Source organism: Dipodomys merriami, unplaced genomic scaffold (genome assembly GCF_024711535.1).
Source record: "Dipodomys merriami isolate MVZ:Mamm:240054 unplaced genomic scaffold, mDipMer1.0.p SCAF_4, whole genome shotgun sequence".
Classification (NCBI taxonomy): domain Eukaryota; kingdom Metazoa; phylum Chordata; class Mammalia; order Rodentia; family Heteromyidae; genus Dipodomys; species Dipodomys merriami.
The window spans coordinates 29,178,097-29,194,141 of record NW_027205603.1 but is presented as its reverse complement, the minus strand read 5'-3'; the positions used below and the strand labels follow the sequence as shown (position 1 = coordinate 29,194,141).

General features: G+C 40.1%; 1 protein-coding gene and 1 non-coding gene across 13 annotated transcripts in view; one reads left to right on the top strand and one right to left on the bottom strand.

The window, feature by feature from the left end:
• The window catches only part of Rp1 (RP1 axonemal microtubule associated), a 338,377-nt gene that overhangs the window by 310,228 nt on the left and 12,104 nt on the right, over nucleotides 1-16,045 (bottom strand). For all 12 annotated transcript variants that reach the window (XM_069990725.1, XM_069990729.1, XM_069990733.1 and 9 more), the window contains exon 3: nucleotides 10,122-10,226. In XM_069990725.1, the coding sequence (XP_069846826.1) occupies nucleotides 10,122-10,151 (30 nt within the window). In that variant the 5' untranslated portion in view covers nucleotides 10,152-10,226. The remainder of the gene's footprint in view (nucleotides 1-10,121; nucleotides 10,227-16,045) is intronic.
• On the top strand, nucleotides 8,499-8,605 carry LOC138806422 (U6 spliceosomal RNA). Its single transcript, XR_011365865.1, has one exon. It is a non-coding gene; the product is annotated as a U6 spliceosomal RNA (small nuclear RNA).

The window sequence follows — 16,045 nt, the reverse complement described above, 5'->3', positions numbered from 1 at the left end:
TGAGTTAATCCATTCCATTTTTTACATTGTTCAAATTATAGGAAGACATTCAGGTGCTGATGTCCAAAATTCAGTTGTTAATATAATATTAGCATTTGGGAGAGAAATCAGAATAAGAAGTAAATTGAGAGGAATCAAGTGATGAGATAACTAATTCCTGTCATGGAGTAGCTAAGAGCAAAAGAACTGTGAATGTTATATATGCAGTGAAAGTAGATATTCTACATATACAGCTGTGATATGGTTATGACTTATAACAAACAGGCTAGTTTCAGTTTTACTGAGAAAATAAATAGATGTTAATGTCACAAATAATTTTACATGTCCATGAATGTCGGATCAGATGAAACTGATCTAAATGTACTATATAAGTTAAAAATCAAAATGAGTCTGCTTAATGCATAGCACAGAATGTCAAGTTTCTTGAAGTGGAAAATAGTCCTAAGGGGAAAAGTATGTTAAATTCAGTCATAGCTACATGGTTAGAAATGTAGCTGAGTGGTAGAGCACTTGCCTAGCATGCACAAAGCTCTGAGATCACTCCCGAGCACTACAAAATAAAACTAAAAATCACAGTGGTCATTGTATGACCAACAGAGATTACCTAACAATCTAAGATGGCTATGGTGTCACTGGGCTGTACAATCTGGGTCCACCATTGCACACGCAGCCTGGGTGGATAGAAATGTCCTTGCAACACAAAATGTCAGATATGTATAGATCCTAAGACTCTCTTAAGTATTGCTAAACTAAAGTGTATATTACTCTTACTAGACTAACACTTATTTTAATCAGAATCTGCTAAATGAGAGAATGAAAGCAACAGGTTTCCCCAAAGAATTTTACTATCTCTGTCCATAAGTTGACTTTCAGAGTGTGTGAAATATTACAGAAAAGTTTATTTTATTTTACTATGGGAAGAAAAGATGTTACTATTTGTGGAGGTAAACAGAGGTATCCTCACTATAGATAACCAAGTTCTTTAAGAGACAAATCAATCCACAAAATAGTTCCTAATAATAAAGCAAAACTGCAGCCAACAGTGATCAGGGAAGCTGAGCTTAAGCCTATTCTCCAATTTATAAACAGTTCCTAGGATCTGAAATAAATTATTAGAAGCAGCCAGTGGTAGGCATGATTTTGAATAAATCTTCCCTGATTCTCCTTAGCTCATGGCCACGGAGATGCTAGAAGGTTTCAACTGTGAGGAGAGATGACACTGGAAAGTCTCATTGTCTTCAAGCACTTAGATGAGTTGCTAGCCTTCCATATTAGAAAGATTCTTCTGACTGAGACTAACAGACATCCTAAACTGAAATAGTAATATAGAGAAGAAATTATTTTAAGGTTTTTTTTTATTAAAATAAGAAAAACAATTATTTTAGACTGAGTTGATACTTTACCTGGAAAGGTTGTTTTAATATTCTTTCATTATAATAGCAGTATTTTTTTCAGGATTGTTTAATATTCTGGGCCCATACATAACATGATTAAAGTGAGGAATGGAAAAAAGGAATGTCATGGACTTTCTTGTCCAGGAGGACTTTGAACTATGATCCTCAGATCTCAGTCTCCTGAGTAGCTAGGTTTACAGGTGTGAGCCATCAGCACCCAGCAAAAAAATATTTTTATATCAAACAGTACAAGCATAGATAAAATTGCCATTCTGTTTTTCAGACATGATTAAGAATTAAATTTCTAAAGCTGGGTGCTGGTGGTTCACAACTATAATCCTAGCTACTCAGGAGGATGAGATCTGAGGATTGTGGTTCAAAGTCAGCCCAGGCAGGCAAGTCCGCGAGACTCATCTCCAAGTAACCACCTGAAACCCAGAAGTGGCGCTGTGACTCAAGTGACAGAGTGCTTGCCTTGAACTGAAGAGCTCAGGGACAGCATGCAGGCCCGGAGTTCAAGCCCCATGACCAACAACATACATATTCTTTTCATCATACAAATTGAGATGTATCATGTAATATTCTTTTTTTTGTAATATTCCTTTTTTTTTCCAGGGCTGAAGACCGAACCCAGGGCCTTGAGTGTGCCGGGCGGGCACCCTTCTGCTGGGCTAAACCTTCAGCCCCTAAATTGAGATGTATCATAAATGGCTCCATGGCTTTTTAAAATGTACCTCATAACATACATGTAAAGAATGCATCCCTTATTGTCACCATATTTCATTTTGGTGTCCTCTGTCTTGTATATATGTTGATCTGATTTGAGGAAGTGAAGGAAACAACAAAATGGTGAGACAAAGGACAAAGGGTGAACCGATGCAACAGCAATACTCACAAGACATACGTTGGAAGTGAACTTTACAATTTGGGTGGGAGGAAAGTTGTTGGGGAGGGAAAATGGAGGGAAAACAAGGGAAGGGGTAACAATGTTTGACAAGAAATGTACTCATTACCTTACATATGTAACTATAACACCTCTATACAGCACCTTGACCATAAAATTAAATTAAATAAAAAAGAATGTATCTCTAAGAAAAAAAAAAAGCAGAACAATTCTAAAGGAAAGAAACAAAGACAAGGGAGGCTGGACCAGTCCTTCTGTGATCCAATGCACTGGCTGCCAACAACAAAGACCTATAGCTGGGGACCCAGCCTCCCAGCTGTCCACTGTCCCACTTTAAGAATTCATAACTGACGGTTTCTATTGAGCTCAATAGTGACCTCTTAGACACTCCCATTTCTCTGATCTTCAGCTTTTGCTATAACCTCTTCCCTTTAAACTAGACTATGGTCTTAATATTGGTTTATAAGCCCCTTTCTCCTCAGAGCTGACAGCTAAAACCTCATGGTTTGGACTGACATAGTCCAGTCCTATTTCAGTCCAGTCAGACCGGATATGATATTAGTTCCATCAATGAGTCTGCAGACCCAGCACAAATCCAAAGTGAATGGTGATTTGCCCTGCCTTTTTTAACAGAGCAGCTTGACCACTAAGGCACTATACTTTTCCCATCCTGGACTCTTTATTTCATTCACACTGCAGTCTGATGCCTGGTCTCCTGCATATACTGGGCACAGTAGTGCATACCAGATGGTCCTGAGATTAGCTGGACTTGGGAGTGATTACCAATTAAATTGCTGATGTAGGGGCGATAACAGACTAACTAATGCAAGGAACTGGATCTCAAGCTGAGAGAGTGGGATGTACTTCAACAGAACTACAAGTAAAACAGATTCTTGAGACAGAAAAAGGAGGAAAATGGGATTTAGGGTGGTATACTAGCAGCTAAATGTATTGACTGGTGAGAGAAATAGATTGAAAGTAAACATTTACTTATATACTGTGGCCTGGAAAAAATAGTAGTTATATAATGAAAGCAAGAGAGAAGGCATATTTTGAAGAATTAGGAGACATGGTTAAAGTACTCAAAATCAGTCAGTAGGGGCAAGAGAATGATTAGAAAATATTGTATACATTCATAAAAATGTCGATGCAGGAGCTGGTGTCTCACACCTGGCAATCCTATTCAGGAGGTTGAGAGCTGAAAATCGTGGTTCAAAGCCATCCCAGTCAGGAAAGTTTATGATACTCTTATCACCAATTAAGCACCAAAGAAACAAAAGTAGAGCTGTAGCTTCACTGGTAGGACACTAGCCTTGAGTGAAAAAGCTCAGGGTCAGCACCCAGGTCACTGTGGGCATGGTCTCAAAGGGCATATTGGGACCCTGGTCCCTCCTCTCACTCTTGTCAGCTGCCACAATGTGAGCCGCTTTACTTCACCAAACACTTCCCACCATGATGCTCTGCCTCACTTCAAACCCAAAATAGGAAAACTAGAAAACAAGGGTTTGAAACCATGATTCAAAATACATCTTCCCTCTTTGTAAGGTGATTTTGTCACAGTGGTGAGAAGCTCCTCAATTGTCCATCACTTATTTTGACATATCTTCTAAAGTTTTCTCCCTTCATGCCTTCACAGATATTAGAAAACCAAGCTTTCACCTCCCAGTCACTCTGTAGGTAAGGAGTTAGATGATTTATTTAGGCAGAGACAAGGCGTAGTGTAGTCTAGAAGGCCACTTCCCACTTCCCAGGGCCTTTTCTGTGCTCTTCCTCTTCTTCCCCCAGGCTTTCTGGAGCACAGAAGTCGTAGTGCCAAGAGATTAAAAAAAAAAGTCAGGAGGCTAACAAAATATTGTCACACTAAGGAATCCCATTAGGAAGGGAAAAGGGAATCCTTGATAGCTGGATGAGCAGCTGGACCAATATTGCTACCACTAACTTGGTTCTTGTTACCAGCTTCTGAAAACAGATCTTCATGCAAGCAACCAGATCTGACCCTGGGGAATCCACAGAAAAAGAACCTACTTGAAAAATATTGAGTGCCTTACAAAATATTTGAGAGAGCTAAAAATTAAGGCTCAAAGTTATGATTCTCAGAACAACATAAAAACCTTTCATAAAGCAGGGGCTGGTGGCTCACATCTGCAATCCTAGCTACATAGGAGGCTGAAATCTGAGAAACAAGGTTCAAAACCATAGGAAAGTCCTCTATCTCCAATTCTATTCTCAATTCTCCATTGAATTCTTCAATTCTCCAACTCTGTCTCCAATTAATGAGCAAAATACTGGAAGTAGAACTGTGGCTCAAGTGATAGAGTGCCAGCCTTAACTGAAAAAGCTAAAAGAGAGTCCCATGTCTCTGAGTTCAAGTCCAAATATTGACACCAAATAAACAACAACAAAAAGACCACACCTTTCATAAAACTAGCCTGATAAAGAAACCTCTAGCATGCTGCAATGGGCTCATAGTTTCCTTGCTCATGCGCCATTTTCCCAGTAGGCACTTAGTGGTACTATAAATAAGACCAACGTGTCACCATCCCCTCTGCTGTCACCGAACCAGAGATTCAATTCCAGGGGAGCCTGTTATCTTACCTTTCTCACTTCCAAATGGCACAAGTACCTAAACCCTCAGAAGGAAATGATGAAAAGAAAGCATGTAGCTTGCTTAGCATCTATAGGAAGAAATAAATATGCTTGGCCCTACAGTGTTAGGGCCAAAACAGAAGCCAGACACTAGTGGCTCACATAAGTAATCTTAGCTACTCAGGAGGCTGAGCTCTGAAGACAGTGGTTCAAAGCCAGCCCAGACAGACAAATTTGACAGATTCTTAGCTCTGGTTAACCAGAAAAAATAAACAGAAGCAGAATGTGGTTCAAGTGATAAAGTACTAATTTGAGAGAAAAATAAACAAGAGCTCAAATCCCTGAGTTTAACCTCCAGTATTAGAGGGGAAAATCAGATGCTAAGAATCCAAAATTAATTGTAAAGATCCATTATGGTAGTCTAGGGTCTGCCAAATGATTTTAATTCTTCTCTCCCTCTATCCACATCCCTTGGCAATGCTATCTATTGTTTTCCTCCCAGTAAGCAGAGACTGTCTTTAAGTGTGGCTGCTTTGACTCACAGAATAAGGCAGAAGAAACATTTTAGTGCTAAAAGTACATATCAAGAGAACTGGTACACTTGTGTTCTCTCAAGAGCCCTGTTTTTCTCTTATATGCCTAGGCTAGTGTTAGCAAAATGAGCTCCCTTCCCATAGCTTAGGACACTCCTTCCCTTCTCCACAGCTTAGCATGCTCTCTTCCTAGACAACACTAGCCCACTTAGTAAAGGCAGTAAATAATCAGCCTCCAGCCCCCTTTACCTTAAGATGGCACTTGTCTGGGGCAGCTACCACCATATAAGGCAATAAGAGCCCCTTAGAGTGACCTTCGGGTCTGGGCAGCTGCAGGACCCTTATCTACTACTTGGATAACAGCCATAAATCCTAGTCCACCATGATGAAGCCCCTGGGCCACATGTCCACACCAGGGTCTCTGCCTCCTAGCCCTTTCTAGCCCATCCTAAACCTCTTAGGTTATATAGGTCACCTCAGACAATAGCTGGTACTTCTTCTCACTTCTCCCTTGTGAGAAGGGGTCTTGCTGGCCCCCTTTCCCGGCAATAAACCTTTCTTTGTTCTCTGTACTTGGATGTCTGCATGGTTCTCTGGCAAAGTCTAATAATCTTTCATTTAATCTTCCAGCTAGCCTACAGAAGGAAGAGACAAACCTACTCCCAATGCTACTCATAGCCCAACTTACACCACCAATTGCCAGGAGCAGTTCCACTTACCTGACCACTAACACACGAGCAGACCCAGAGAATGCAGGAGTCCCCCATTGGAATTCAGTTCAGTGGGCCAACCAAAGCAATGCCTGTTTATAAATGCTTGGTTTAGATTTGATGTAGTTTGTGTGTGTACACTGGTCCTGGGGCTTAAACTCAGGGCCTGGACTTTTGTGCTCAAAGCTAGACTAGCACTCTACCAACTCTACCACACCTCCACTGTGTGTGCTTAATAGGAGATAAGAGTCTAATGGACTTTTTTGCTGTAGCTGGCTTCAGGTCAAGATCCTAAGATGTCAGCCTCTTGAGTAGCTAATATTATGGCATGAGCTACCAGCTCCTGGTCTGGTGTAACTATATTTTTATGCCATCAAATTTAGTCAATAGAACTATGGGTAAAAAAATAATTAAATTAACAACACAATTTCAGGTACAGAGTGGTTTGAAAAAAGGTGAAGTAATTTTGCAAACAAAGATGATTAGGGATAATCAATTTATCAGGAAAGGTGACAAGTGACATGAAACTTAAATCTGAAGGAGAGAAAACTACTCAAAGGCTGGTCCAAAATGTGGAAGTGTTTCCAAACAGAGGGGACATCAAGTGAAAGGCTCTGGAACAGAAATAGAGATACATCGAGGATTGAATTATAAGGCCAGTGTGTCTAAAAGCTATGAACAAGATGGGGAGAGAAAAAAAGATGGCATCAGAAAAATCAATAGGAAGAGACCAGATTATTCAGGGCACTTTAGTCTACAATTCCAAATTTAAACTCTATTCTGTTGAGGTATTCAGACTTACATCTTGAAAAGACCACGTAAGATGCTATGGAGAGGACGGAGTTTTAAACTGCAGAGATGTCAAAACAGACACCTTCTCAGGTAATCTCTAAAATAGTTGGGATAAAAAAAAAATCATGGTGGCTTTAGATTAGGTGTGAAGCATGAGGAATGAGGACCAGTGAAGTATGCTGACACATACTGATAATGCGAACTGTGAGAACTTACAACTGTGGCTTACAGGATAGAGAAAGGACTTGATTTCAAGGTTTGCCTGGTAGATAGTGAAGTAAAGAGGCTGAGTCTAAGTAATTTCTTATAGTCATCCTGGTGCCTCTTGCGAGGGGGAGGGAATTCTCCACCCAGTGCTGAAAAGCCTAGAGGTGAGAGAGGCTGTTCATTGAATGCAGATGCCTAGCTCAAGGTGAGTTAGGAAGGCTCTGCTTCAGAGAAATGCACATGTCATAGCCTTAAGAAAACTTTGCATAGAGAATATTCCTATTCTGCCTTGATTACCTCCCTAAATGGCTTGAATCACCAGCCTCTAAATTTATGCTATATGGAAGGTTAAGGCCTATCTTCCCTAGATGGAAAAGTTCCGCTGATACATGAGTATGTCCATTTAAGATCTGGAATCTTGTCTTCACGGTAGGGGATGGTGACACAGTCCCTCTTCCCCTCTCAGGTGATGAGCATACCTGGAACCCTGGAGACAGGGGCGGGATCTTGGGTGATAGGTCACTGAACCTGTCAGTCCAGTGCCTAGAACTAGGAGTGTCCTGTGATCCCAGCACCCTGGCCTAATCCTATTTAGCTCAGGACAGCATAGGTGCCCGGACTCCTTGCCATGTGTCTCCATATTTCTTGTTCTGTGTCCTGTCTCCTGGCTCGTCTCTGGTCTGGTCACCATTGTGTCCCAATTCAGCTTTCCATTGGAGCTGAACTGGTTTGTTGGTATTGTTTTTGTTCTTTCTTTCCTCTCTGGACTGCTTCCTAACAGTGTTAAGTGTAGTTGCAGGCTGCAGGAATATGTGTGTGTGTGTGTGTATACACACATATATATATTACATATACGTATAAAAGCAAGTGAGGAGGGCCAGCAAAAGTGCAGACTTTTCCCATGATCAGGAATGATAGATGAGAAAGCAGAGTAGAAAATTAGAGATCTCTAGAGAAGGAATATGAGTTTCAGGCCTGTGAAGCTAACATGTGTTTTGAGATAGCATGTTTCTGTCATATATCAGAAAAAAAGGAAAAGCTCGTTATTTTATGAATTTCTTCAAAGCCATTACATCTTGAGAGTCTGCAAGTGTGGATTTAAAAAAATAACATAAAGTTATGTGCCCTTGCTTAATCCTCCCTTCTTCCAAAATTCTCCAAATTCCAAGTTCAAAGTATTCTGCCTCATGGAAAGGAAAGAGAATATGTAGGTATTGTAACTTAATTCAGTCTCATTATAGAATGAGGTAAATTGTTGTGGGGGTAAGAGGGCTGGGATGGAAGCCAGGACCTTGAGCATGCTAGGTAAGTATCAAGTACTCTACAACTGAACCAATTCCCCGGTTGAGATCATCTTTAAAAATAAAATAATGTGCTCGCTTCAGTAGCACATATACTAAAATTGGAACGATATAGAGAGGATTAGCATGGCCCCTGAGCAAGGATGGCATGCAAATTCATGAAGCGTTCCATATTTTAAACCCCTGTTTTCACTGTATTTGATTCTGTTGCCCTGCATCTTGTACATACATTTTTCTAATTTGGGGAGGGGATGGGAAATAACAAATGCTGAAATAAGGATACAGGTTGACCAATTATAACAATGAGTGTACAAGACACTGTGTTGAAAACGAACTTTTCAACTTGGAGAGGGAAGGGATTATAAGGATCCCTCACATCCATCCCAGGGGACCAGGGAGAGGCAGGCAGGCACAGGAGAAAGAATATTACAAGGTTTATTAGAGGAGCCATATTTCCCCCAAGAGGGAGCACATGGCACCCTCCACTATCTAGAAGGAGCAGAGTCTTGGGTAGGAAGTGAGATAGATGGGAGCTCAGGTGGTCTGGGGAGAGAGAGGGAGGGGCTGGCTACAAAGCAGGAACTCCAGGGCTGGGAGGAGCTCAGGTCTGGGTGGAGCTGAAGACCAAAGGTGGGCATAATGCTTACAGGGATGGTAGGGGAAAAACAAAGGAGGAGGTAACAATGCTTGATAGGAAATGCACTCATTGCCTTACTCATGCAACTGTAACCCCTCTCTCTGTACAGCATCTTCATGATAAAAAATATACAAAATAAAATAAAATAATAAGCCAGGCCTTTAATCCTAGCTACTCAGAATGCCAATATCTGAGGATTGCAGTTCCAAGCCAATTTCAAGCAGGAAAGTCCATGAGACTTTTAGTAGCCAATTAACCAGAAAAACAAAAACAAACAAACAAACAAAAAAAGACCACAGAGATGTAACTCAGGTGATAGAGAACCAGGACCTGAGTTCAAGCCCCAATACCAGCACAAAGAGACATACTAATAATACATTAACTAGTTGATTTTGATGAGGTTAGAATTAGTAGTTTTTTAAGAGGTGAAGGGAAAAACAAATGGTGGGGGAAAAGAAAGCAGAAGAGGGAGAGAAGAAAAAGGAAGTAGAGAAGGGAAAGAAGGAGAGAAATAATCACAACAAAAAGCAGCCTCTCTGACATCCCATCCTAAGTACTGTCACATGGTGGCATTGTTTCTGTAAGATTACAGCTTTAATCTTCGTGGCATGAAGTCTTTCTTCTGCATTTGTATCCCAGCCTTGTTATCCTAGGGAATAAGTTAAAATGAAAGCTGATCTACAATTTTCAATTATACTCAGAGCATAGCATAAGGTCACCAGTGGATCTTCCAATGAGTATTAAATTCCTTACCAAAAGTGAACTCATTCTACTGGAAATGTAGTTTAAAAATAGCAACAGACAGGAGACCACACTGATGGGACAGCTTTGCTTTATAGGAAGAGAAATTTATAAGACAGGATTTTAAATGGATTAAACAGAATTCGAAATGGCATTTTTTATCATTTTAACTTTTGTTGGTAGAATCTATAAATATATCTGAGGACAAAAGAAAATTCCTTCTTGGGTAAATAAAAAATGCACTAGAGTATATGGAGAAGAAATAAACCTTGCATAGATTCACAAAAATTAGAAATGGAAAAGGCCAGAAGATCACCTTGTTCACCTCCCTGGTAGCATAGCTCATTCTCCAGTGTGAGGCCAGTCTAACATGAAATAATCCAACAGCTTTGTCTTGTAGCACTTCACCTGGACATCTATCCTGCAATCCAATGGAACAGAAAGTTGTCAAAGCATTCAGTGCTTCTGCCTAAGCATTCAACTTACCCGTAGGTCCCAAAGGTTTCTTTGTGTTTTGGTAGCTACAACTGCAGATCCAGGATTGGAGGGAGAATTTTCATTTTCTTGTCAGATCTACCCTTAAAATACTCAAGAAAGGTGAAATCTCCTAAAGGACCTACAGACGTTCCTCAAAGATCACCGGGGCAAGTGGATGATTTTCTTGTTTCCAATATCACAAACTATGGTAAAGGCTTAGGAATGCCTAAATTACATTTTGCCTCTCAAATAGTTCATTGAAAAATGTAATAAATGCTAACTGGTTATGAAGGGACTGTTCCATGGCAGGCCTTGCAACATCTCTGCCCTGTAGTTATTAGCATCATGCTACAGAGGAGACATGTGACTTGCCAGTGGTCCCAGAGCCAGGTCAGAGTGTGTTGAAGTTAATCTATCAGTCAAGTCCATGTGCAAATTCTTTGATACCCTGTGCTATTGCTAGGGCATCTTTGCCAAGCATGGTTGGTACCTGATTTAGGGCTCCTCAAATCCAAGCTGGTTTTCTTCTGATCGGGAAGATGTACGAAATAAAGCAGGGCCCTGCGGGGCACCGGTGGCTCACGCCTGTAATCCTAGCTACTCAGGAGGCTGAGATCTGAGGATCATGGTTCAAAGCCAGCCTGGGCAGAAAAGTCTGTGAGACTCTGATCTCCAATAAACCACTAGAAAACCAGAAGTGGTGCTGTGGCTCAAGAGGCAGAGCGCTTGCCTTGAGCTGAAGAGTGCAGGGACAGTGCCCAGGCCCTGAGTTCAAGCCCCATGACTGACCAAAAAAAAAAAAAAAAAAAGCAGAGCCCTGCATATCCCAGGAGATATGTAAAGGGTCTTGAAACAAGCTTGGAGAGAACCAAGGAGAATCACAGCTCTACTTATGTAGTTGAATTTGAGAGGAAAAAAACTTTTGCAGAGAGTTCAATCAAAGGATTAAAAAAACAGGCCCCATAACCAGAAAAATGCCAAGATATGGAGTGGGATAGGAAGGTCCCTGCTTCCCTAATTCTAAGCAGACCAAAGCAATACACAGTGATCACATTTAGATTGCATTTCATGGTGGCTTCAGAGATTCTGGATCCACCCAAAGCTTCAAATCAAAATCAGAACAGTCTATGAGCATGTTGGCCCACATTTATAATTCCAGCATTCAGATGTGGTAAAGGAACAAAGATAGTGAGTTCTAGGCCATACTGGGTTATATAGCAAGACCCTGTCTTAAAACCAAACAAATCAGAACAGACTTATAGGATGATGTGTTATGGAACCTGATACAAGCTGGATAGGACTCATTTCAACAACCAACTCAATCCCAAAAGGTTTAGCGTAACCACACACTGTAACATACACCACAAAACTTCCTTTGTACAGGAAGTAGCTCTGTCCAGGAAGGTGAGTCATTGATGCCTCCCAACTACCTGCCTTGCAAAAGCCACCTTTTACTCCAACTCCTTGAATTTTTGTGGATAAAATGTGCTGAGCAGACTCATCATGGGTTGGCTGTGTTTTCTCTTTCTAAGGGAATTTCAGGAGTCGTTAAGTGAGGCTGTCTGCAGTTACTGATTTGCAGCTGTGTGTCTACTGAGATAACACAAAAACATGGAAATCTGGGCACTTCCGGCTCCTGGTGTCTGTTTCCTAGACAAAGCCTATGCTGGCTTGATTGATAGTTTGTGAAACAACACACCAAGGTAGCTTGGCAAACTTTGTAGCAGATTTTGAATTGCAATTTAGAGTAACTATAATCTAGCCTAACCTAAAGAATGCAGCTTTGGAGACAAAAAAAATGGAAAGCAAACTAAACTTATCAGCTCATTTGGGGATATTGAATTCTCCCACTTTTGGGGAGACAGTAAACTTATCTCTGTCTAGAGAATGATGCAGACATGGATTAGAATCCCAACCATTTGATCAAGATGTGTGTACTCATAAACTGATATGTTGAATTGAAACCCCTTTGTATAGTAAAGGTAATAAGCCAGGCCAGGTGCCTCATACCTGTAATCCTAGCTACTCAGCTGATATCTGAGCATCACTGTTCAAAGCCAGCTTGATCAGGAAAGTTGGGGAAATTGTGATCTCCAACAAACTGCCAAAAAAGCTGGAATTGAAGCTGTGGATTAAGTGGTACAGCACTAAGCTTGAACAAAAACACTCAGGGACAGTGCCTAGGCCTTGAGCTCAATCCCCAAGACCATAACCAAAAAGTAATAATTTGTTGTTTTTGTTGTTGTTATTATTATTATTATTATTAGCAGCAGCAGCAGCAGCAGCTGGGTTCTGTTCACTCACACCTTTAACCCTAGCTAATAAGCAGACTGAGATCTGAAGATTGTACTTTGAAATGAGCCCAAGCAGAAGAGTCCAAGAGACTCTTTATTTTAATAAAAACTACTAAAAATGCAGAAAGTGGAGCTGTTTCTCAAGTGGTAGAGTGCTAGCCTTGAACAAAAAAGAAGCACAGGGACAGCTCCCAGGCCCTGAGTTCAAGCCTCAGATCTTCAATGTGCACACACGTGCGTGCGTGCGCGCGCGCACACACACACACACACACACACACACACACACACAAGATAATAGAAATTTTAATATGAAACAAAAATCATTTTAAAATCATTTCAATGCATACACCAAATAAAAAGAAAAGAATCCAACAGGCTTACAATATGTATGGCTTTTGTTCAGCATCTAATATCCCTGAAATGTTTCATCAACTGAAACAGTAGTGTGGCCAATACCTATCTGTGTTTGTGGGGATTAAATTAATAACTTGCTTAGCTCAGTCACTTGTGCTTAACAAATGTTGGCTGCCTTCCTTTGATTAACCATACCACACAACAGAGCAGCTAGATTTGTGAACCCATGGTATATTTCTCATTTAAAAGGTACTACATGAGCCTAAGCTTTTATTAGAGATTTTCAAATTTTTCATTTTCTAAGTAAGCATTCAGAGGTAAATTAAATAAGAGATAACCCAAGATAGGGCTGGGTTTTTTTGGGTTTTTTGGGTCCAGTCATGGGGCCTGAACTCTGGGCCTTAGCGCTGTCCCTCAGCTCTTCAGCTCAAGGCTAGCGCTCTACCACTTGAGCCACAGCGCCACTTCTGGCTTTTTTCTTTTTGCTTATGTGGTGCTGAGTAATGGAACCCAGGGCCTCAGGCATGCAAGGCAAGCACTCTACCACTGAGCCACCTTCCCAGCCCCAGGGCTGTTTTTGTAAAATTTCATCTAATGTTTGTCAACTAATGTTTTTTAAAAATGAGTTGACTTTTCTGAGTCCCCACTTCTCATTTGATAATTAGAAAATATTTGCACTGTTTCTATTTCTTCATTTCTAAACATGACTACCAAGCTCTAGTCATAGGAATCTGTCCAAATCTGAAGTTAAGAAAGAACTTTCTCAAAAGCCAGGAAAGTACACTAATTAAAAGCCTGATTTGATCATGAGAATATCTGAATTTGAGCCTGTTAAATTCATATGCTTGGCCTAGGCCTGTTTTCTGTAGCTGGGCTTTTGTACATAGCAAACTGATGGACACTACATTCTTATAACACTACATTCTTGTAACAGATGACTGAGTGTGGGTCAATCAGAGCTCCAGCCAATCATGGGCAGCTCATAGTCAGACCATGTCTATAAAAGGCAAATACCTCACCACCCCATGCCTATATAAAGCAAATGCTGCAATGGCAGCCTATCAGGATATATCTGTATTCACTTCCTTTTCCCTAGCTATAAATATACCTAGGAGGTGTGGTACATAACAGCATTCTAAACCAAGTGGAATGCTGCTTGGTTTAGAACATTTTTATTCCTCAGATAAATTTTATCACAATTAACTCATATTTTTCTTTAACACAAAACCCGCCTGTAGAATTATCAGCTATGTGAGCTAACTGTATATCAAGCCTCTGTTTGCACATCTGCAAATAGGGAAGCTACTGTAGTACTTACTTCACAGAATCATTCTGAAAATTAAATGAAGCATCAAAGCACCTCACAAGAAATCATTTTCACCATTATTATTAATAAACCATCTATAACACTTCATTGGCAGTCTGACTACTTCCTAATATATGACTTAATAAGGAAATGGAAACTTGGTAACTCATTATTCTCAAAACTCCACAACTAATGAAGTTTATATTCATAAAAAGAAACTCAGACTATTAAACGTGAATTCCTTCTTTAATCATTATCATCTCTTATTAGTTATACAAAGGGATTTAGTTCAACATGTCAGTTTATGAGTACAATGCATCTTGACCAGCATTACCCCTTTCATCATTTTCCCCATTTCTCCCAACCTTACCCATCCCCTCATGGTGCTGGTTTCATTTTCACCTATGCACATTGAAAATCTTGGTTGTTTTTGCCCATTCTCCACATTTGTCTGTCCTCTCCTCTTGACTTCCTCATATACAGGAAGCATGCCCCAGCTTCTTGATAGTCATTTTCGTAAACTGCAAGTTTGTTGTTCATAGAACCAACTTTGAATTCTGATTATTTTGCTTCCAATGACATAAATTTCACCCCTATGTATACCAAAAATTGGTACACAATATTTCCTATCTATTCAGATTGGTTCCTTTTATGTAAATTTTGGTTTTATATTTACATCTTTAGAATAGTAGCTGGTACAATTGCAAATGAAAACATTACAAGAAGTTTAAAAGATATTCTAATCAATCAATTAATCAAGCCAAGTTTTCAGAAATGTCTGAGAATCTAACCTTGGATTACTGATTGTTCCACTTGTACCTAGAATTTCCTCACCACAATAGCCCTACTGACTGGGGCTGTCGAATTTTATCTAAGAAATAAAATCCATAACTTTACATGTGCAAAGGAAAAAACAGACTAACTCCTGCTTTGAAAACAAATTACTTCCCAAAGTTTTTACTTCCAGGCTGCTAACATTTTCCCCTGTCACTTCAATAGTGTCTTGAGCTACTACCTTCCCAGAACAAGGGAAATCAATTACACATTGATCCTAAATTAACGAGGGAAATGGTGAGTTAGAATCTCTTCATTGTGACCCATATGGCATTATTTTTCTCACAAGGCTGCAATGATTTTTCTGGCATCTAACATGTCTTTGATGTATGTCTTTACAGCATGAAAAACAGGCTCAGTGTAAATCAGCTTGCCATTAAGTAATGCAAAAGAAGTAGAACACACACTTGCAAGGCTGTTAATGAAGTTGTTAAGCCAGCAGCTGTTGCCAGGCTGATTACCAGCATTAATCAGTGGTAAGACTCTGACAGAGTCATTCTTTCTTTTTTCTCCCTAGGATCTGTAAATAGCAGACAGATTCAGAACCTTTCTAAAACAGCATCTACAGAGTGCCTACAGAAATAGTACCTACCTGCTTTCTTTTAACACTGTCTGGAAAGAATGCCTGTCTCACCATTTGGAAACAGACATTTTCCGTGCTTTTAGTCACCAAGTGAAATATACCTTCTAATCTTCTCCACCTCAATAACTTCATTCCATTGGGGAACAAATATATCAAGATTCTTTGCTTCTGAGTCATCAAGATACCATCCTCTACAGCAAAAGTTCTGGAGTAAAGAATTTGCTTTTGCAGAATTGCTGAGTCACAATAATGTATTCTCTTTTAAAATTTATATCATAGTAAAGGATTGTTTAGCTCAGGCCCAAGTTCAGGGTGGAATAGCTCTGAGACTTCATCTCAGCTAGTAGCTGATCATGTTCTTGTTTTCCCAAACTACTAGAGAAGTGCAATGG